General features: G+C 23.9%; 2 protein-coding genes across 2 annotated transcripts; both read left to right on the top strand.

Moving 5' to 3' along the window:
- The first annotated feature begins 442 nt into the window (after positions 1-442).
- Positions 443-10,230, top strand: LOC122854063 (kinesin-related protein 4-like). Its single transcript, XM_044154476.1, has 6 exons — positions 443-828; positions 919-2,329; positions 2,422-2,551; positions 2,626-4,233; positions 4,354-9,635; positions 10,070-10,230. Exons 1-6 carry the CDS (start codon positions 678-680, stop codon positions 10,158-10,160), a joined length of 8,673 nt encoding a protein of 2,890 aa, XP_044010411.1. The 5' UTR covers positions 443-677; the 3' UTR covers positions 10,161-10,230.
- Positions 10,231-10,669: 439 nt separating this feature from the next.
- LOC122855752 (electron transfer flavoprotein subunit beta) lies at positions 10,670-12,490 on the top strand. The gene is made up of 3 exons (XM_044157332.1): positions 10,670-11,163; positions 11,254-11,652; positions 11,734-12,490. Exons 1-3 carry the CDS (start codon positions 11,113-11,115, stop codon positions 12,043-12,045), a joined length of 762 nt encoding a protein of 253 aa, XP_044013267.1. The 5' UTR covers positions 10,670-11,112; the 3' UTR covers positions 12,046-12,490.
- Positions 12,491-22,365: the final 9,875 nt, after the last annotated feature.

Raw genomic sequence — 22,365 nt, 5'->3', positions numbered from 1 at the left:
TTTAATGAATAAAATTCGAAAAAAACTAATAAATTTTTGTTTTTAAATTTTAGATTGAAAAAAAATTAATAAATAAATAATAAATTTATAAAAAAGAAAAAAAAATTTAGAATTTAAATCAATTGAAAGTTATTTCTTGATTAAAAAATTTAATTAAAAAATAGTATTTACATTTTTTAGTAATTATTTATTATAAATATTTCAAATATCACCCGCGCTTTTCAAATTAATTCTACACTACCGACAATCACATAAAAAAATTACATAAAAACTCGGCTTAACTTCCCACCCAACACTGCCCAACACACAAAATTCACCAATGAAATGACTCAATTTTAAATTCGAAACCCAACGCCATTATTACACACATACAGAACTGTACAGAACAATACATATGCATTAACAACAATTTACAATTGCGTGCAATTGTGTGTGTAACCGTTATAAACGTTGTAAAAATGATGCTTGGCTTTGAGAGTGTTATAAAAATAAGAGATAAAAATTTTATTATTTAACAAACATAAATATAATAATTGTTCTTAAATGTATTATTTGTTTAAATAAAAAAAAAAAGGTTTAATAATATATTTAAAAAATAAAAAAAAGGAGTGTATGATTAAAGTAAACACGTGAATGTTTTTCTTTTTATTTTTTTTTTTTTTTCATTTGGCAATAAAATGTCGGACAATATTAAAGTTGCAATTAAAGTTAGACCATTAATAAAACGTGAAAAAGAAGAACAAGCTAAAATACAATGGACTGTACAAGAAAATACAATATCACATATTGGGCCAAAAATTGGCAAAGCAGATTCAACATATCAATTTGGTAAATATTATTAATTTTGTATATCCCAACCTTTGTTAATAGTTTAATTTATACTAATTAATTAATTTGTTTATTATTGAATTTAAATAGATCATATATTTGACTCTGGCAAAACAAACCATGACGTGTTTGAAGCAACAGCAAGACCAATTGTTGATGCAGCAATGAAAGGATATAATGGCACAATATTTGCATATGGACAAACAAGTTCTGGTAAAACATATACGATGATGGGCTGTGAAAGTGAACCAGGTGTTATTCCATTATCAGTTAATCGTATATTTAATTTTATTGAAAATGATCCAGTTAGAGTTTATTTATTACGTGTATCATATCTTGAAATTTATAATGAAAAAATTCATGATTTATTACGTAAAGATACATGCAAAGATAATGATGGTTTAAAAATAAAAGAAGATTTAAATGGTAATGTTACTGTTGATTGTACAGCAATTGTTGCAAATTCATCAACAGAAGTATTAAGAGCTATGAAAATTGGTGATAAAGCAAGACGTGTTGGTGATACAAATATGAATGAAAGAAGTAGTAGAAGTCATACAATATTTAGAATTGAAATTGAATCATGTGAAAAAGCTAATCCAGAAGGTGCAACAATATCAGCACAACTTAATTTAATTGATCTTGCTGGTTCAGAAAGACCTAAAACAACTGGTGCAACTGGTGAACGTTTTAATGAAGGTAGACATATAAACTCATCATTATCAACATTATCACTTGTTATTAAACAGCTAAGTGAAAATGGTAATGGATATATTAATTTTCGTGATTCAAAATTAACAAGAATATTACAAACGTCATTAGGTGGTAATGCTATGACAACAATAATATGTGCTGTAACACCAGCTGGTGATGAAGAAACTGAATGTACACTTGCATTTGCACAACGTGCTAAAGGTATTAAAAATAAACCATGTGTTAATAAAACAATATCTGATCAAGTATTAATTAAAAAAATGTTTAAACAAGTTAATAATTTAACTGCACAAATTGATCAAATGGAATCAAAATTATTGGAAAAAGATAAACAAATATTATTTGGTAGAATTGAATTATTAACAACGAGAATGTTATCTGGACAAGTTAAAGAATCAATAAATGATCGTCAAGGTCGTAATAGAAGACGTACATGGGGTGGTCCTGGTATGAATTTTGCTTATCGTGAATTACCAACAATTGAAGAAAATGAACAATTAGATAAACAATATAATGATGAAGAAGAAAAAAAAAATTATGCTAAAAGACGACAAAGTGTTATACAAATAAATAATCCTGATTGTTCATTTAAAGTTGAAATTCCAGATTTTGAATGGGAACTTATTAAAGCTGAAAAAGAAAGATTGAGGCAATCAAATGGTAGTACTGATGGTGAATTTGATTGTTATGATTCAGCTAAAAAAAGAATACAATTTGCCAAAGAAGATGATATGAGAATTATTGAATCACCTTGTTGTACACCTGAAAAAAAATATCAACGAGAAACGTAATTTATATATTTTTCATTTTTATTATAATATTAATATTATTATTTTTGTTTTATATGTGTTTATATGATTTTAATAATTTATTTTTTAGATCACCTGATACACCAAAAAATGTACTACGTAATAAAATTATATCACTTGAAACAAATTATAATGATCTTCGTGAATTTACAACATTAGAACAACAAATATCACAAGAAGATTCAGAAGCTGCAGCAAAAGTAAGTTGTATTTGTTTAAATTAATTAATTTCTATTTATATTGTTTTTAATTTATTATTGTTTGTTAATTATAGTATCGTGCTTATGAAAAAAATATGGCATTTTTACAAAAAACACTTGCTGACAGTGAACAAATATGCAGGGATACAAATAAAAAATATGCTGAGCTTCAAAGTGAATTTGCAATATTATCAAGTAAACATGATAAATCAACTGATGATTGTAAAAATTTAACTCAACAAATTGAATCATTGCATAAGCTACGTGATAATTATGTAATTGTTGAGTCAGAAAAAGATGATTTTAAAACAAAATATATTGAAGCAAATAAAAAAATTGATGAACTTGAAGGAGAATCGTCATCTTATGCATTTGAATTGGAACACTTGAAGGTAAAATTTAAAAAACGTGAACAAGAGCTAGAAGCATCATTGAACACAGCCTGGGAAGAATTAAAAAGCTTAACTGGTCTTGATCAAGATGAAAGAAAACAGGTTGTTAATAAAGAAATTGTTGAATTACAATCTGTTGTTGATAATGTCAATGAAAAATTGAGAGATTCATTTAATGAAAATACTTCACTGAATGATAAAATTCAGGAGCTTGAAATTGAATTGAAAAAATTACAAGATAGTAATTCTTTATTGACAAAACAAGTTGATGAATTTTCACAATGTCACGATGACATTGATAAATTATCCAAGAAGATTTGTCAACTTGAAAATGATATTATTGATAAAGATAATCAAATTGAAAGCTTTGAGTCAATTAAAGTTAATAATAATTTATTATTACAACAAATTCAAGAGTTGAAAAATACTCAAGAAGAAAATATAAATAAAATTAATAAATTCGAGATATTAATTGCTGATAAAGAGTGTAATATTGCTAAAATTAAAGAAGAGTCAAGTAATCAAATTGATGAGTTAAATAGAAATATTGAACAGCTAAATGCTAATTATTTAACTGATCAACAAGAGTATATGAAAAAAATAAAAGAACTTGAAGATATTGTTGATGAAAAAAATAAAGAAATATCAAATTTAGAAGCAATGAAATTGGAATATAATTTATTGGCTAAAGAACTTGAAGAATCAAAATTAAATCATTCAACAATTAAAGATGAATTTAGTAAAAAAATAAGTCAACTTGAAGAAATAGCTACTGAAAAAGATGGTCAATTGAAAAATTTAGAAACAACAAAATTAGAAATTGATTCATTGATTAAAGAATTGGAAGAATCAAAAATGAATAAAGCAGCAGTTGAAGAAGAAAGCTTGAAAAAAATAAATCAACTTGAAGAAATAATTGCTGAAAAAGATGGTCAATTAAAACATTTAGAAATGAAAATTTCTGAATTTGATTCATTGATTAAAGAATTGGAAGAATCAAAAATAAATAAAGCAACAATTGAAGAAGAAAGTTTGAAAAAAATAAATCAACTTGAAGAAATAATTGCTGAACAAAATAGCCAGTTAAAAAATATAGAAACAACAAAATTAGAAATTGATTTATTAAATAAAGAATTGGAAGATTCAAAAGCAAATAAGTCAACAGTTGAAAAAGAAAGCTTGGAAAAAATAAAACAACTTGAAGAAGCAATAGCTGAAAAAGATGCACAACTCAAAAATTTAGAAACAAAAAATTCAGATGTTGATTTATTGAATAAAGAATTGGAAGATTTAAAAAATAATAAATTAATAATTGAAGAAGAAAATATAAAAAAAATAAAACAACTTGAAGAATTAATTTCTGAAAAAGATTTAAAACTCAATGAAAATTTAGAATTAAATTCCAAATACCTTGAAGCAGAAAATAAATTAACAACAAGTAACGAGCTTATTGACAAATTAAAAATTGACATTGATCAAATACAATTAAATCTCAATGAAAAAAATGAAGAACTTATCAATATGAAATCTCGTTTTGATGAGTTAGAAAATTTACACAAACAACAACAAAATCAAGACACATTAAACATTGAAAATGAATTATCTTCATTAACAAAATTAATGTCAATTAAAAATGATGAAATTCAAACAGCAATATCACAAATTGAATCACAAGAATCTGAAATTTCACGTCTCAATAAATTAATTAATGATTCAAATGACACACAAACAAAAGCAACTGAATTGATTGAACAACAAAAAAATGAGCTTCTAGATACCAAAGAGAATATAATGGCTCTAGAAACCGAAATTGCTGAACGAAATAATGCAATGAAAAATTTAGAAAAATTGCTTGAAAATAAGACAATTGAATTAACTAAAATTGTTGAAGATTTTGAGAATAAAATTGCTTGTCTTGAGAGTGAAAAAGAACATCTAAAAAATGAGCTAAATGATGTAGTTACAATGATGGAAGAAAAAGATGAAAAATTCCTAAAAATTAAAGATGAAGTGAATAAAATTTGTGCTGAAAGAGAATTATTGCTAAAAGAAATAAGCCAATTGAAAGAAGAACCTGATCAGAATGTATCAAATAATAATGATACAGACAAAAAAATAGACTTGACACGTGAATCTGAAGTGACTGAAAAATCTTTGATAAATAATCATGAAGTGACATCAAATAAATCATTGAATAGCACACAATTAAATTCAAGTTGTTTAAATAATAAAAATATAGATTTGGTAACAAGTGATAATGATTCAAGTAGTATGTTTGCTAATGGAAGTTATTTTGAAAATATGAGTATGTCTGTTGGACCAGGTGATTCAGTATTTGCCAATTCTTTATTATCAAATAAATCATGCTATGAAAATGGCAGCATTGAACAGAATAATAAATATATTAGCCACAATGAAACAACATTATTGCTAGATAATACAAATAAAAATACATCAATATTTAATGATATTATTATAACAAATGACATTGGTAAATTAAATGATAAAACAATTGATGAACTTAAATCAATAATAAATGAATTTATTAATTTAAAAATAACACTTGAAGAAGAAAATATAAAACTTGAAGATAATTTAAAACTAAAAATACGTGAAATTGAAGAATTAAAAAATGATTTTAAAGATTTTGGATGTGATATGGAAAATTTACAAAAAACAGTACAACTTTTATCAACTGAAAATTCGGAATTAACTGTTAAATTATCACAAGAAAAAGAACAATTAATAAACATGAAAATTAAATTTGAAAATGAAATTAAAAAACTAAATGATAATATTCAAAATGATAATGATAACAGTCAAATATTAATTGAATTAAAAAAACAAATTGAAAATTTAACAAAAGAACATGATAAATTATTCGAAAATTTGACAGAAAAAAATAAAAATTTTGATGAAATACAAGAAAAATTGACAGTTGAATTATCCAAAAATACAAATTTAAAAGATGAAAATATTGAATTGTCAAATAATCTTATGGATAAAATTGAAGAGTGTGATTTATTGACAGATAAATTACGTTCATATGAATCATCAAAGCTTCCAGAAAATAATAAAAATGAATTAAATATGCTTAATGCTAAAATACAAGAATTAAAATTATTAAATTCAAAATTAATTGAAGAGAAGCTAACATCATGCTCTCAATGTGTCCACCTGATTGAAAAGAATGAATTCCGTAAAGCATTAAAGAATGACATTCGAAATTTCAATATTAAATTAAAAGAGCTGCAAAAAAAATTCGATCAAGAATCAGCTGATGCTGAAATTTTACGCTCAAAGGTTAACCAAGATTTAGACACAAGTATCAATGAGTTATCATTGAATACAAGTATCATGGAAGGTGTTGATGTATCATATGCTGAAGAAAAAATTCAGCTTCTTCAGGCAGAGCTTGACAATGTACAACAAAATTATGATAAATTATCGTCACGTTATCGTGAACAATCTGAAGAAATTGATAGACTTCGTGATAGCAGTGTGTCACCTGATAACTCATGTTTATCAGATGATTTAAAATCATCAAAATCAAATATCAAACGTGAAGAAAAAATATGTAGTCTTGAAAAAATTCTCAGTCAAGAATTAAATGACATTAATTATATTAAAAAGAAAATTGAAAACATCAATATAGTTTTGCAAAAATTAAAAACAAATAAACAAACAACTGAAGCTGAAATTGATGCATTAAAATTGTCGAATAAATTAGCTGATGAAAAATTAGTAGACTCTCAATTTGAATTGGATAAATTAAAATCACAGCTAACAAATCTTGATGAACAAATTGAAAAATTAATGACTGAAAATAAGAGTATTAAAGATGTTAATTCAGCTCTTGATTTAGAAATTGTTAATCTCAATGAAAATTTAAATAACACCAAGGAAAAAAATGAAGAATTGATAAAAGAATTTGAATTATTTAAATCATCTCAATCTACAGAAATTGAATCATTGAATAAAATAATTAAAGAGTACAAAGAAAGTACTAAAAAACTTGAAACATCTATTGAAGATTTAAACAATAAATTAGATAATTGTAACAGTGAAAATTTAAATTTGAAAGATGAATTAACAAGACTACAAAATGAAACATCAAATACCAATATTTTAAATAAAACAGATAATCAAATGGAAATTTGTGACAATTATGATACAAATAAAAATGATGAAAATTCAAAGGATGAAATGTTAAAAGCACTTGATGAACTTGAAGAAGCTAGATTAACAATTAAAAAAGAAATATCATCATTAAAACAATGTCAATCATCTGAACTGTCTGAGTACAATGATAAAACAGTTGCTGAATTATTTCAAATATTTATCACTGTTATCATGACAAAAGAACAAGAAATAATAAAAAAATTAATGTATGATAATGAAAAAGAAAAGAAAAAATTAATTGAAAAGCTAAATGAAACAGAAAGATCAAAGTTACGTTTAACAAATTGGTCAAAAGAACTTGAAGCAGATGTTGAAAGATTACAATCACAATTATCATCACATGAAGAAAAAACATCTGGTTATATTAGTAAAATATTAAACCTAGAAAATTTAATAAAAGAATATGATCATGAAAAATTATTAATAAATGAAAAAATGAATGTTATGGAAAGTGATTTTAATACATTACAAATTGACTATGAAAAATTAAAAAAAGGTGAAGTTACAAGTGCAATTCAATCATCACAAAATATTGATAAACAAATTGAAAAAGTAATTGAAAATTATGAAATTGAATGTAATAATAAAATAAATAAAATTGATAAAGAATATAAATTTAAAATTGATGAGTTAACAAATTCAAATGAGCTATTAAAAACTAAAAATATTGAATTACAAAGTAATTTAGATTGTCAAGAAGCCAATGAAAGACAGCTTAAATCAATTGTCGATTTAAAAACAAATGAATATTTAAAATTAACAACTAAATATGATCAATTAAATGAACAATTTAAACAAATTAATAACAGCCATGTACAATTAACACAAGATAATTCACAAAATATTAAAAAACTTGATGAAATAACACTGCTGTTGAAGAAAAAATGTGATAAATTATCAGAATATAAAAATCAATTAGAAACAATACAGCCAAATTATGATATTATCAAGGAACAATTTGATGAAAGAGAAATACGTTTAGAAAAATATAAAACAGAAGTAACCACATTGAGAGATGAAAATTCAAAACAACTAATAATTCTACAAAATTTAAAGGATAAATTTGAAGTTGAAAAAATTAAAATAAATAATTTAAACCAACAGCTTGATGATTTAACAAATAAAAATACAACAATACAATTTGATTATGAAAAAATTAAAGAAAAATGTGAAGAATTTGAGAGTGAAAATCAGCGATTAATTAGAAGAATGAGAAATAGTACTGAACGTGAAATATTTAAACAACAAACAGCTGATTTAATTGATAAAAATAATGTACTACAACAAAATCTTGATGGTGCATCAAATAGAATTGTTGAATTACAAACATCAAAAAGTGAATTGTTAAAATTAAAAATAGATTATGAAACAAAATACAATAATATATCTCAAGAATATGAAAAACTAAATACAACATTTGATAATTATAAAAAAAAAACAGAATCAAGAAGATTAGATATATCATTTGATGAAAAATATGATGATCTTGTACAAGAAAAAAATAGAATTGCACTTGAACTAGAAGAAAAAAAATCAATGTGTTTACAATATGAAAAAAAAATAACAATACTTGAAGCTAAAAATAAAGAACTTGATGATGAAATGAATGACATGGTACAAAAAATTCATGAAACTGAACATGAAAAAGATCTCGTTGACATTGAACTCTACGATTTAAAAGGAACAATTGAAAATGAACGTGCATCATGTAAATGTAGAAATAATAATAATAAAACAATACCAATGAGCTCAGAATTAATAAAGCAATGTAATGAATTAAAATATAAATTAAATAATAGTTACAATAATAATAACGATTCAATATTACGTGAATCAAAAAGTACAAGTAGTTCACGTAGTACAAGTCCAACACCATTATCATCAAAGCGTAAACAACGTAGAAGTGATTTATTTAATAAAAATCGTCCAAGTTCACTTACTGAAGAATTAACTGTTAGTGAAGATACACCATTACCACCATGTCAACAATGTGATGTTTATAAAAATGAATGTGAATTATTACGTCAACAAATGATCAAGCTTGAACAATCATCAGCTTTAAAATCAAATCACATTAAATCACTTCAATTACAACTTGAAGCTGAAACATTTCCTTATAAAAAAAAATGCCAAGAATATCAATCAATTTTAACGGCATTTAAAAAAGAAAAACATCAAATGAATTTGGAGATTCATAAGCTAGCACAATCACAATTAAATTCTGTTTGTCAACGTTGTAAAAATTGGAACAATAATAAACATGATAAATCTGTACAGTGTATACCACCAAGAGAACCAATTGCTATGTTGTCAAGACCATCTGGTATTGTTGAACAACATATGGAAGTTGAAAAATTAAAATCTGATAAAGTAGAATTGAAAAAATTATGTCTCAGTAGAAGAACACAAATTGTTGAGCTTCAAAAAACCATTGATTTACAAAATGAAGAGATTGAAAAATTACGTAATCAAGTGGCAATTAAATTTCCAATACAGCCAGTTTTTAAAAAGTGAGCAAAATTGTTAATTCAATAGTGTTAATTAATTTATTATTAATCAATTGCTTGTCCTTTTTTTTTTTTTAATTTATGCGTTTGTTTTTGTATATTGTTTTTTTTCTTTTTTGTTATTTAAGTATCATCCAAAAATTAATTGTTCTTAGTAGTACTTGAGTATGATTATAAATAAATAAATACATATATTTTTTTTTTCTATAATTAAAAGCTGACATTAACAATAATAAAAATTTAAATTTGACTTGTTTTTGCCTTTGACTATTTTCTAGCTAACAATAATCAGTTAATTGATTTTTTTTCTGTAAGCATGATGAATTAGCATTAATATTTTGAAGCACAATGTCGATTGTATATTTTTTTTCATGCACACAAAATATTAATTTTATAATTGCTAATTAAAAGAAAATGACATGTATTTTTATAAACAGCACGTCATTGGAATGCAAAGAAAATTTATCAACAAATATAATGGGTCAAGTGGAAATGAAAAATCGACATCGTTTATGGCTTGATAAATAAAGTCAAAATATATTTAAACACATATTTTTTTGTGTGTAAATAACGAAATTTATATTTATATTTTTTTACTCGAAAGAATAATAAATTAATATTAAGAAAAAATTAAAAAACATTATTAAACTTTATATAAAAATAGATAATAATTTTAATAAAATAATAAATTTATATTTGAGTAATTATTTAACAAATTATAATCATAATAAACAATGAAAAATTAAAAATATTCTTTTATTTTTTTTTCTAAATCCTTATCCTTGTATTTTAATAATTTTTTTTTTTTTATAATTTAAATTTCTAATCAAAAGAAATATAAAAAGAATTTTATTTTTAATAGATTGTTTGTATTTTTTATTTTTTTTTAATACTGAATTTAAATTTCGAAATTATGTTTTTTAATTTCGAAATTATTATTATTATTATTTATCCAACAATCGAAATATTTTTTTTTTCTTATTCAGTGCTACCACACAAACAACCTGATATTTATTTTTCGACTTGTGCCAATGTTCAGATTACTCCAAAATTTGACACCAGAAAAAAAAACAAAAATAAAGAAATTTTTTTATTTGTTTATTTGTAATAATTATTATCATTATAATTTTATATAATTATTTTCAATTATTATATTTTACATTGTTGAAAATTACCACAATAGTAAATGATATTTATTTAAATTTCATAAGAAAAAAAAATATAAACCTTTGTTAATTAATTCTAATAAACTTGTTGATATTATTCATTATTTTTTTATTAAAAAATTTTCTCAATACATATATATTCTCCATCACACGTAACATATAATTCTCCCACTCTAATAATTTGTGTAATCGTACAAGTTGGACTTTAGATCTTAAATTGCATCTAGATCGAGAAGTAAAATAAATCAATTGTTCAATCTAAGACCCAAGTGTTATTGTGTTGATCTTTATTATAATAATTAAAATTAGCAAAAATGGCAAGAGTACTTGTTGGAGTAAAAAGAGTAATTGATTATGCTGTCAAGGTAAGTCACCAACAAACAATATTTATAACAAAAAAAAAAAAAAAAATGTAACCAGCTGCTTGATAAATTAATTAATATATAATTTTGTAGATTCGTGTTAAGCCAGATAAATCTGGTGTTGTAACAGATGGTATAAAACATTCAATGAATCCATTTGATGAAATAGCCATTGAAGAAGCTGTACGTATGAAAGAAAAAAAATTAGCATCTGAAATAATAGCTGTTACATGTGGTCCAACACAAGCTCAAGAAACTTTGAGAACAGCATTGGCAATGGGTGCTGATCGTGGTATTCATGTTGAAATATCTGGTCCAGAATATGATACATTACAACCAATTCATGTATCAAAAATACTTGCTAAACTTGCACAAAATGAAAAAGCTGATATTGTTATTGTTGGTAAACAGGCTATTGATGATGATTGTAATCAAACAGCACAAATGACTGCTGGTATACTTGATTGGCCTGCTGGTACATTTTGCAGCAAGGTAAATAATCAATTAGTTTATATTATCATCATCATTGTTGTTGTTGATGTTGTTGTATTTATTTTTCGTTATTTTTTGTAGATTGAACATGGTCAAGGTGAACTTACTGTTACCAGAGAAGTTGATGGTGGATTAGAAGTTGTTAAAATAAAAACACCAGCTGTATTGAGTGCTGATTTACGTTTAAATGAACCAAGATATGCAACACTACCAAATATCATGAAAGCTAAAAAAAAACCAGTTCAAAAAATAACAACAAAAGAACTTGATATTGATACAACATCAAGAATTGAAGTTATTTCTGTTGAAGATCCACCTGTTAGACAAGCTGGATCAATTTTACCTGATGTTGATAGTCTTGTTGTTAAACTAAAAGAAGGAGGACATATTTAATTGAAAATTTAAAAAAAAAAATAATACATGATTTATAATTATTACGTAAATATTCATCGTTAATTTTGAATTATAAATTTTTTTTTCGTTTTTATATCAACAATGATAGTGATGATGAAAAATTATTTTTGTAACACTATTGTAAAGATAATAAAATTTTTACGTATATTCTATTATTCAATATAAATTCAGCAAGTGTTTATTGATTTTTTATTTGATTGTCATGTAAATAAAAAATATAACCTCAGTGTAAAAATAAAAACAAAAACAGAGGCAAGTAAAGACAACAAGAGACACTGTCATTGGGTGAGTTGAAATTGTCATGAGCTGTCATTAATCTTGTAAATTTAAGATGTTTTTGAACCAGTTTAAGTTAGACAATAAACATTAGATTATCAAGATGATAATTAATTATTATTTTATATTATTATTATTATAAAAGTCATCAAGGTATTTATTATATTTATTATTGACAGTAAAATAATCTCAAAGTGTAACAGTTCAAGTACCATTTGTTTGTTGGATAAATTAATTTACTTTGTTTGTTATTTTTGACAGGAAAAATGTGCCAATAATGTGGCATTATCATGTACAAGAGAAATCAATACTTAATCTACAGGAAAATATGGAATATCAGTGGTGCAGAAAAAAAAAGGAAAAAAACCTGGCAAGATAGTTGCATTTATTACTTTTTCAATTGAATACATGATAGAATTAAATTTCATGCCAAAAATATAAAATCTGGCAATGCAAATATGTTTAACATTGACGTCATTGATGTCACATCTTCATGGTTTTTTAAATGATGATGTTGATGTAATAACAAAGCTAAAAAAAAATTAATTAAAAGTCTAGACTGGCGAAATTGCTGATGTACAATTTAAAGATCTATAAAGATTTTAGTAAGTTTATTAAAATCATTAATTATTTAATACATATTCAGGAAAAAAATCTGAACAATTGTTGATTTTTTCTTTTTTTTTTTTTTTGGAGTAAAAAATTATTTAGCTAATTAATGCTGATAAATTGATCTGATTGATAAACACAATTCCCTGGTTGATTTTAAAGGTACATAATTTTTATTTATTTATTTTTTCAAAGACAATTTTCTTTTCTTTATTTTTGTATTAATATATTTTATTCAATTCACCAGGAATATATTTATGAAAAAGTCAAGGACAAGAACAACATTGCCAAATTTACCAAAAAAATAAAACTTGGATTTTATCTATTTTCTGAATAAAACACTGAAGTACTCACTGATGTACTCACTGAATATCTTCAATTTAAAAAAAGAAATAAAATAAAAATATATTCAATCTCAAAGTAAGTTTAATTTTATAATAATAATATTTATGAAAACTTAATTATTTCAATTTTTTAAATCAAATAAAACTAAAAAATCAAAGAATAAATTTACCAAGCTTAGCAAAAATATTTCCAGCATTAAAAATCAACAAACAATTCCCACAATTTAATTCTCAAAAACATCAAAAAGATAACAAAAAAAATTTAATATTTGAATAAAAATTTTCTCTATTTAATCTAAAAGCAATTTCGAGCCATAAAAATCCTTAAACCCTTTATTTATTTCATCCTCAAAAAAAAAAAAAAAAAAGCCTTTACTCACCTTTTAACATCTCAACGTTACAAAGCAATAAAATAAAAAGAGAAAAAAGAAAAAGAACAAGAAAAATACCAAGTAAAAAAAAAAAAAAAAAAATTAACAATAACAACAATAGAACATAGCACTTTCTCCAACAGCACCATCAAGAGAGAAGTCCAATCGCAAACCAAATAGGGCTTTGCCATTCTCTTCATTGTCCATTTGCCAAGCCGGTCATGTGTTACAGTAAAGGTGCATATACCATTTTAGTATATATATTTTATTTAACATCCCCATACAAATATAAAAATGAATAAAAAAAAAAAATACATATATATAAAATATAAAATAAGTAAAGGTACATATTATAGTAAAAGAGGGATTTAAAAGATTGCACCTTGCATTCTACCATTCAAAAAAATAAAATAAAAAAATAACAACACACATAGACATTGAGTATACCTGAAAAGTTGAAGGACGGATTTTCTTTAACGATTTATTTTTAACATCCCTTAATATTTTTTTTTTCTACATTTTACATTTTATTTCTCTAACATAGACACCCTCCTACTGTACTATTTTCTTTTTTTTTTTTATTATTATATTTCGATTGTCCATGTGCATTTATAGATATACAAAATTATTGGGTATACCTGCAATGCTCTATGCACCCTCTGTATTGAGCTTACATATATGTATGAATTCCATGTACCCTGTTCATTTCGAAATAGCTGCTGCTATGTCGTATTGAGTATATGTCTGATGGCTCTTCTACATACGTATATAATACATTGATTGATTGCATTCTCTATCTATTCAACTACAAAACAACATTATCTAATAATAATAATAATAATAATGATCATTGCTTGATAGACTAAATGCATTTACATTTTAATATAAATTTATTTGTTTTTTTCTTTGATGATAATTTATATGTCGATCATAGTTTATGATAAATAATATTAAAATATATTATATAATTGTTAAATTTTTAAAAATTTTAAATTGTTATAAATGTTAAACTTTTTGTTATTTATTTTATTTACAAGGAAAATAAAAAACACGAGCATATTAAAATGTATAGTGACTGTTTGACTTGTAATTTTTTTTTTTTTTCGACTATATATTTGTAAAACCAGATAAATATTATTTAAATTATTCTTTATTTAAATCCACATTAATCTAATTAATACTGAAAATAAAATAAATAAAAATTACAAAATATTAATGTAAAAAAAAATTAAATTTATTGACATTGAAAAATCATAATGATAAATATAAAAAAATCATGTAATCAAAAATATTAATGTTGAAAAATAAAAAAAAAATAATATTAAGTAATCAAATAATTTTTAATTCAAGGCTATTTTTTATGTCTAATAGTTCATCGAGTGAGCTGATGGTTAAGTCGGCAAGAGCCCTGCCTACAGTGTTTGTGGTCACGAGTTCAAATCCACTTAGAGTTCAAAAATTTCCATTCCATAAATTCTATTTGGAGGCTTATAGGGGTTCTATATGGAGGCTAGTTGCTCAATAATGATTCCAAGATGAATTCATGGTGTTTAAGGCAAATATAATCTAGCATAAACCATGTGAACGAACGCACTTGGTCTATGCCAGGCAATATTTGCTTCAAATTCCTGATATCTTTTTTTATTTTTTCTATAAAAAAGATATAATGTAACACACCTACACATATCCTATCTATCTCTCTCTCATAATTATCGATGACAACTGTTCTTTTTATAATAAGAAAAAATAATTTTGATCAGATGAAAAAAAAAAAAAAGCATTTTAAGTGTTAGAAAAATAATTATTTATAAATATTTATTTGTTGTAAAAGACCTCGAGACTTGTGTAGTAACAAAAAACTTCCATCAAGAGTTGACTTCCGCAGGATACTCAATTAACTCTCGGTGACTGTCCTCATGTGCATCAAGCCCCATAAAAACCAGTCTCTCTTTCTCTTCCTCTCATTATTATTTTATTTTTGTTTGTTTATAATTTTGTTTTTTTTTGTTTTCATTAAATTTTCACAGTGCGTTGTTTGGTTTATAAAAGAGATTTTTATGATTGATAGTATATACGTATAATAATTTTGAAAAAAATAAAAAAAAAATATTCGGGTCAGGCAGAATTTGATTAGAAAATTGAGATTATTATAATATGAGAAACCCGTATGTATTTTTGTTTGGTAAATGGAGGGATTGTATGGGAGCCCGTATTATCGGTAAATTTTTTTTTTCCTCTTTTTTATGTGATGACTGTAATTTTATGTAAGCAGTTGGAGCTGTATACAAATATATTTAGCGAAAGTCAAATAAATATAAAATATTTTTCATTGACATGAGGAAAAAAAAATTAAATACGGGAACAGGGGGGAGGAGGAGGAGGAGGTAAATCGACAGTCGGAACAAAATACTTTTAAAATTTTTTTAAATAGATTTTTTTATTTTTCAATGTTATTGTATATATAAATTTGTAATGATAATAATTATAATAATTATAATAGTAAATTGAGTAAGGACACTTTGAATGTTTAGTTGAAAAAAATATCATATGATAATTTTTTATTAATACCTAGGTGGAAATTAATGTCGACAGTCGACCTTCAATATTGTTTCGACGTCGAAATCAAACTCGCTTTTCGATGTCGAATCAAATGCAAGTTAATATTTAAAAAATACATAGAAAAAAAATTAATTAAAATTAAATATAAGCTTTTTTTAATACAATAACTATTTTATTTTATAAAAAAAATATTTGTCATTAATTTTTTTTCATTTTATAAAATTGAGAAAATAAATATAAATAAAAAAAAAATAAAAATATTTTCTATAATATTTGAAATATACACATCAATATCTATAAAAAAAAAAGAAAATTTTTAACTCATTTTTTAAATACTCAAATTAAACATGTAAATATATTAATTTAATTTTAATCTGAATGATAATAATAATGTACTAATTTAAAATCTACTAAATATTTAAAAAATACATAATAAAAATTAAATAAAAATTTAAGTAGTATTTAATTTTAAATACTACATACATAAATTAAAAAATGAAAAATAAAATTTTGCAAATAACTAGTAGACATTTAATTTTAAAAATTATATTTAATTATTATTTGTATAATAATTTCTCTTTTTTTTTTTTTTTTAAATAAATAAAGCCATATCGTGTGTGGCTTTTTAAAAAGAGGGTAGTTTATATTTTCCTTCTTTTTTTCAGTGTTATTTTATCTCTGTCATACAACACTTGAGTCAAAAAAAAAAAAAAAATATATATATGAGATTTTACATAACTGAGCCACATGGGGACCAACATCAACCAGCAAAAATATAACCCAGGTCCCCTTTCCTGCATGATGGCTTGATGGGCCCTCCTTCATTCTCCCTTTTATTACCATAGTAGGTGGAACATAATATCCCTCATAGAAAATAAAATAATAAAAAAAAAAAAAAAAAAACTACGACTAATAATAATAATAACATAAGCGAGCAACATCCATTGGATGTCTGCATACGACAGGCGGTCATCTTGAAAATGTTACCAAGCACATTCTCCTCCTCGCATCACCCTAATGTACATTTTGTCCTATATACACACGCATTTATATATACATGTATTTTCTTAATAATAAGTCGTGTGAAATGATCACGTGCATATACACTTGGCCAGTCAATATGGTTCACATGCTCTTGCATTTCCGTATGAACAAATTTAAAAAAAAAAATATAATTTATAAAAATTTATAATAATCAATCTACTGAAAAAATATTCCATCACTTTGTTTATATTTTTAATAATAAAAATAATTATTTAAGTGTAAATAAATTTTACAAGATTTTATAAAAATTTTATCAACAAGTATAGATTCCTTTTTTTTTTTCATTTAAAATTATTATAGAAATAACTAGTAAAAATATATTTTCATTTGTTCATTTTGATTTTAGAAATTTGTAAATTAAATATTTATTTTTATATTATTTAAATAATATTATTTACATATGGAAAATTATGGTAAATATATTGTTTAAAAAAAAAATTCACAGCTGCGTAAAAATGAAAAATGGAAATGAGCTGAATTCAATATTTTGGGTCAACTGTAAATCGCGATAAGGATTTAAAATTAAGCGTATTTTAAATTTTATTTGTATATATTAATTTTAAATAAGTATCGATGATTTTTACATAACAATAATACTAATCTTCTTTTATATAAAAAGATCAATTTATTGTTGCTAATTTTATGCTGGAAGGTTTTATAGAAATTTATAAATTTTTGGGAATGATTTCTTTGTTAGTTTTTTTTCTACAAATATTGGGTTTTTGTAATTATTTAACAGTAATTTCATGTACCAAAATGATGTACAAATGAACTTTAAAAAATCACCAACATTTATATCTTCTACACTTTGAAAATTACATGATAAAAAATAGAAAAAAAAATATTTTTTAATACTTCAGCTATCTTTGGAAAATTTCTAACAATATATTTCATTTTTTTAGCTTGAAAATTCATGTATTAAAAATTTATTCAAGCTTATTAGAAAAACCTAGTCAATTTAAATCGTAAAAGTCAAATTTTTTAAACAAATAGTTACTAGTCCTGTTTAGTAGCCTTGTTTACTAAAATTATAATTAAAAATTTAAAAAATTATAATTCTAATATTCAGATTAAATTGATACAACTTACAGAACTTAATTCCAATTATTTTTATTATTTTTATGACATACAAGCTTATTTACATTCTCAAATTAATCCTTCTGTTTTATTCAAGCTATTATTAATTATTTATATTAAAATCCGTATTATCATTATCCAAAAATTATTCATCCTCAAAGTAACAACTTTTTTTTTTTTTCATCATCTCTCTTTAAATAAAAAAAATTAACTTGTCTCAACGACATTATCTGTTGAAATACTTAAAATTCAGTAAGTGTTCATTTCGATTCGTCTCTTTCTCCTCGCCTGGATTTAGAAAACCAAAAGAACGAAAAAAAAAAAGAAAAGAAAAAAAAAAATAAAGAAATAATAACAATAGTCATAAAAGGGCCGCAAAGAGGGCTTCTTTAGGACTCAGTATAGTTTACTGGGAAAACAGCCGTCTGGATAAATGTTGAGGTTTTTTTTTTTTGCGAAAAATTCTGGGTACGGAAGTCTGGAGAGAAGAATATTGAAGCTGCTGCTGCTGTATGAAAAATAATAGTAGAATTGATGACGCGTCATACTACCCTCCTCAATAATTCCCTGCTGGGTGTTATTGGCATGTTGTAAGAATGAAAATTTTTCAAGGATATATATATCCATTTTACCTAACATATCTTAAATATATTTCATACAACAAACAGCCAATAAAAGCTTCAAGAAGAAAATATATAAAAAAAAAAAAAAAATAGTTCAAATACTATTTTGTATTGATGCAACGTCTTTGTCATGCGTCAAAGTAAATTTTTTTTTTTTTTTTGTGAACTCATTTCTTTGTGTTAGATAAAGTCATTGTATGATTAAAATCACTCAATTTAAATGAAAGAAAAAAAAAAGAAACCTTACACATTTGCACAAGTATAATAAAAAAAAAAAAAAAATTTATTTAGATCAAATTCAAGAATTTTTGATTATTATTATTAGCTCATTTTTTATTTATTTATTTATGTCTTTTGTTGAGTTTAATATTGCATGTGCATACCTATATATTTGTATATATCACCAGCGGATATGTACATCACATGTGCGGATGTCGCGTTTACGTTAATCATGCAATACAAAAACTCTTTTTTAAATTTTTTTTTTTATTTTTTTTTTTCCTTACATGAGTTTTCATATTTTTTAATTTGACTTAACATTTCATTCAGATTCATTAAATGCATTTACATTTATTTTATGTAGCTTTATATATATTTTAAAATGAATATTGTAATTTTGATTTTTTTTATTTTTATTTACGTGATGATATTTCGAGTAAGGTTTAATTTTGCTTGGTAGAAATTTCGAATGGCTACCCCTTTGGCTTTTGTGGGATTTTAGTGTATGGTGTAATTCATCAGTATATATATATTTTATGTATATAATACCCAAGTGATTTAGTATACCTAATACGGAGCTTCAGTTGCGGAATATGTATGGCTTTGCGCTCATGTTGTAGCTCATACTTTTGCCTGCTTTTGCCTGTGTATTATTATTATTTTTTTTTTTGTTCAGGTATTTTTTGTGTTGGTTGGAATACGTATATACATTTTTTTATGTATTCATATATATTGAACTTTATGTACACGAGTCTATGTATATCGTGAAAAAAAAATAAATTAAATAATTGTATTTAAAGTTTATTATGAAACTTATTTTAAAAACAAGCTAATTTTTATTTAATTTTAATTTAATTTAATTTAATTATTAATAACTATTAATTGACTAAAAATTATCTATTAATTTTGAGTCTTATTTTTTATAAATCAAGTGAAAAATTTAACAAAATGTATAATGAGTTACTCAATTATTTATTTCGATATATAATTCATCGTTTCGATTTTGGAGTAAAATATTTCGATTTCGTTTTTTTTTTATTTTATTGTTTATAATGATTATCTATCGTTGTAAATAGTTTATAAATTATTTATTGTTTATTATAATTTAAATAGCTATTTTGTAGATATATAAAAAAATTTTAAATAATTTTTTTTTTGCAGTTTAATTATAAATTTATTGATAAATTGAAATAATGATTTTTAAAATAATATTTAATTTGATTTAATATGTTTCTATTATATTTTTTAATTGGCTTGAATTATTTTGTGTATATCAATTTCATTTGAGTATTGAAATTTATTTATTTAATTCTTTTTCAACTCAGTCTGTATATAAATTTAACTTGTTCGACAATTTCCGGGTCCATGTTTTTAACAATGACTCGATTGTTTTCCTTTTTTTTTTTTTGCCTTAATCAATGCTTTATGTTTAAACATTGCAGAAATAAAAAAATATAAGCAAAAAAAAAAAAGTAATACTAAACTTTTTAAATATAAAATAATAAAAATCAAAGAAATAATTTTTTCGTAATTTATTGTTTAATTAACAGTTTAACAAAAATTACAAGAATTTATATTTAGTATTGATTTTTATGTTCAATTGTGTATACATACAAATGTTTGATAATAATGTCATGATATTTTAACATCATTAAATTTCATAGCCAACATATGCGTAGAAACATATTCGTGGAAAAACACAATTTTTTTTTTGTTATTGGATATTACAAATTCGTATATACAATTAAAAGTTTCTCAATCATTTAATCAATACTATATCTGAACAACTTTTTTTTCATATTTTTTTATATCTCTTCTTTAAATGTATACATCGCCCATCAGGTATTTTATATATCTTTAAAATCCACCGTCTTAAAATTGACGATGTAAATTTAAAAAAAAAATTAAAAAAAAAACAACTTGATTAATTACAAATTCCCAAGTGTATATTTAGATTCGCAGTTATGTAAATACCAGCAATTTAATCAAAAAATTTCCTTCTACAAAATCTATATACACTAATAATAATAACAATAATAAAACCTAAAAAAAAAAAAAACACACATGTATATAAAAAAGCTAGCTCCTCTAATTTTGACAAACATAATTTTAAATCAAATTTTTTAAAAAAATGTCAAGTGTCTAAACACGTGACATTTTCATTTTTTTTTTTTTATGAAAAAATCCAAAAATAATTTTACCATCAACCCACCCACCCATCTAACAAAAAAAAAATATATTTCATATAAAATTAAAATTAAAATTAAATAAAAAAAAGCTCCAGCAAGTCGTATTAAAACCTCATTAACAAAAATTTCCAAAACAACAAAAACAAAAAAACTTTCCAACAAAACCATTAATATTCTTCGAGCAATTTAATCATTCACCTATTGGCGACGTGCATGAAAATTAATTGTAATTAGTAAATATGCGGAAGCATGAAAAAGAGGGCGCAGATCAGGCGTGTGAAGAGAGGGAGAGGGGGGATTTTAGTAATGGTTCTAGGGTGGTAAAATAAAGGGAGACAGAGGGGGTGAAAAAGGAGGGTATATTAAGAACCGGTGATTACGAAGTAAGCGGAGTGGTGTAAAAGTAGATGAGAGACAAAATTTTACTCTCTAAAGACTAATACCTATATACATATAGAGAGACGGTAAAATTTTAAGAGAGGGGAATAAGGGAGGAGCTCCCGGTAAATGAGGGTAAAGATGAAAAATAATAATAATAATAATAAAAAAAGGCATTAGATGATGTTGTAGAATTCGAGAACCAAGTTACATGTTCTGTATGAAGTGTACATGTAGCTGTTGAGAGAACCGGCATCAGTACCATCAGGGGAAAAAATAAAAAAGAAAAAAAAATATATATGTTCACCCGGATGGTTTTGACACGACGATGGTGCAGCCGACGACGCCAACGGTGCTTTTGGCGTCGATGACGGCTCTCAGGCACATACCAAATATATATATTACATACAATGAAGAGCGACATACTTATGTACATACATAACATACATAGAAAATGCAACTCACAAAAGAATCGAGACTATATGGGGCCGCATGTCGAGAGACAACTATGTATATAGAGGATCATTTGAATTTTGAATTTTGCCTAGTTGTATAATTCTCTTGAATATTTTTTTAATTTTATTACTTTTTGCATTTAAACATCAATTTA

The sequence above is a fragment of the Aphidius gifuensis genome, linkage group LG4 (assembly GCF_014905175.1).
Source record: "Aphidius gifuensis isolate YNYX2018 linkage group LG4, ASM1490517v1, whole genome shotgun sequence".
NCBI classification, from domain to species: domain Eukaryota; kingdom Metazoa; phylum Arthropoda; class Insecta; order Hymenoptera; family Braconidae; genus Aphidius; species Aphidius gifuensis.
The sequence above is the reverse complement of the archived record's forward strand: the minus strand, read 5'-3'. Positions and strand labels throughout refer to the sequence as shown.

What these genes read in the sequence shown, in the direction of transcription:
- LOC122854063 (XM_044154476.1), top strand. Translation starts at nt 678, where the DNA reads ATGTCGGACAATATTAAAGTTGCAATTAAAGTTAGACCATTAATAAAA. An exon ending in AGATTCAACATATCAATTTG is followed by an intron (nt 829 to 918) that starts GTAAATATTATT and finishes GAATTTAAATAG; the next exon opens with ATCATATATTTGACTCTGGC. An exon ending in TGAATAAAGAATTGGAAGAT is followed by an intron (nt 4,234 to 4,353) that starts TTAAAAAATAAT and finishes AATTCCAAATAC; the next exon opens with CTTGAAGCAGAAAATAAATT.
- LOC122855752 (XM_044157332.1), top strand. Translation starts at nt 11,113, where the DNA reads ATGGCAAGAGTACTTGTTGGAGTAAAAAGAGTAATTGATTATGCTGTC. An exon ending in TAATTGATTATGCTGTCAAG is followed by an intron (nt 11,164 to 11,253) that starts GTAAGTCACCAA and finishes ATAATTTTGTAG; the next exon opens with ATTCGTGTTAAGCCAGATAA. An exon ending in CTGGTACATTTTGCAGCAAG is followed by an intron (nt 11,653 to 11,733) that starts GTAAATAATCAA and finishes TATTTTTTGTAG; the next exon opens with ATTGAACATGGTCAAGGTGA.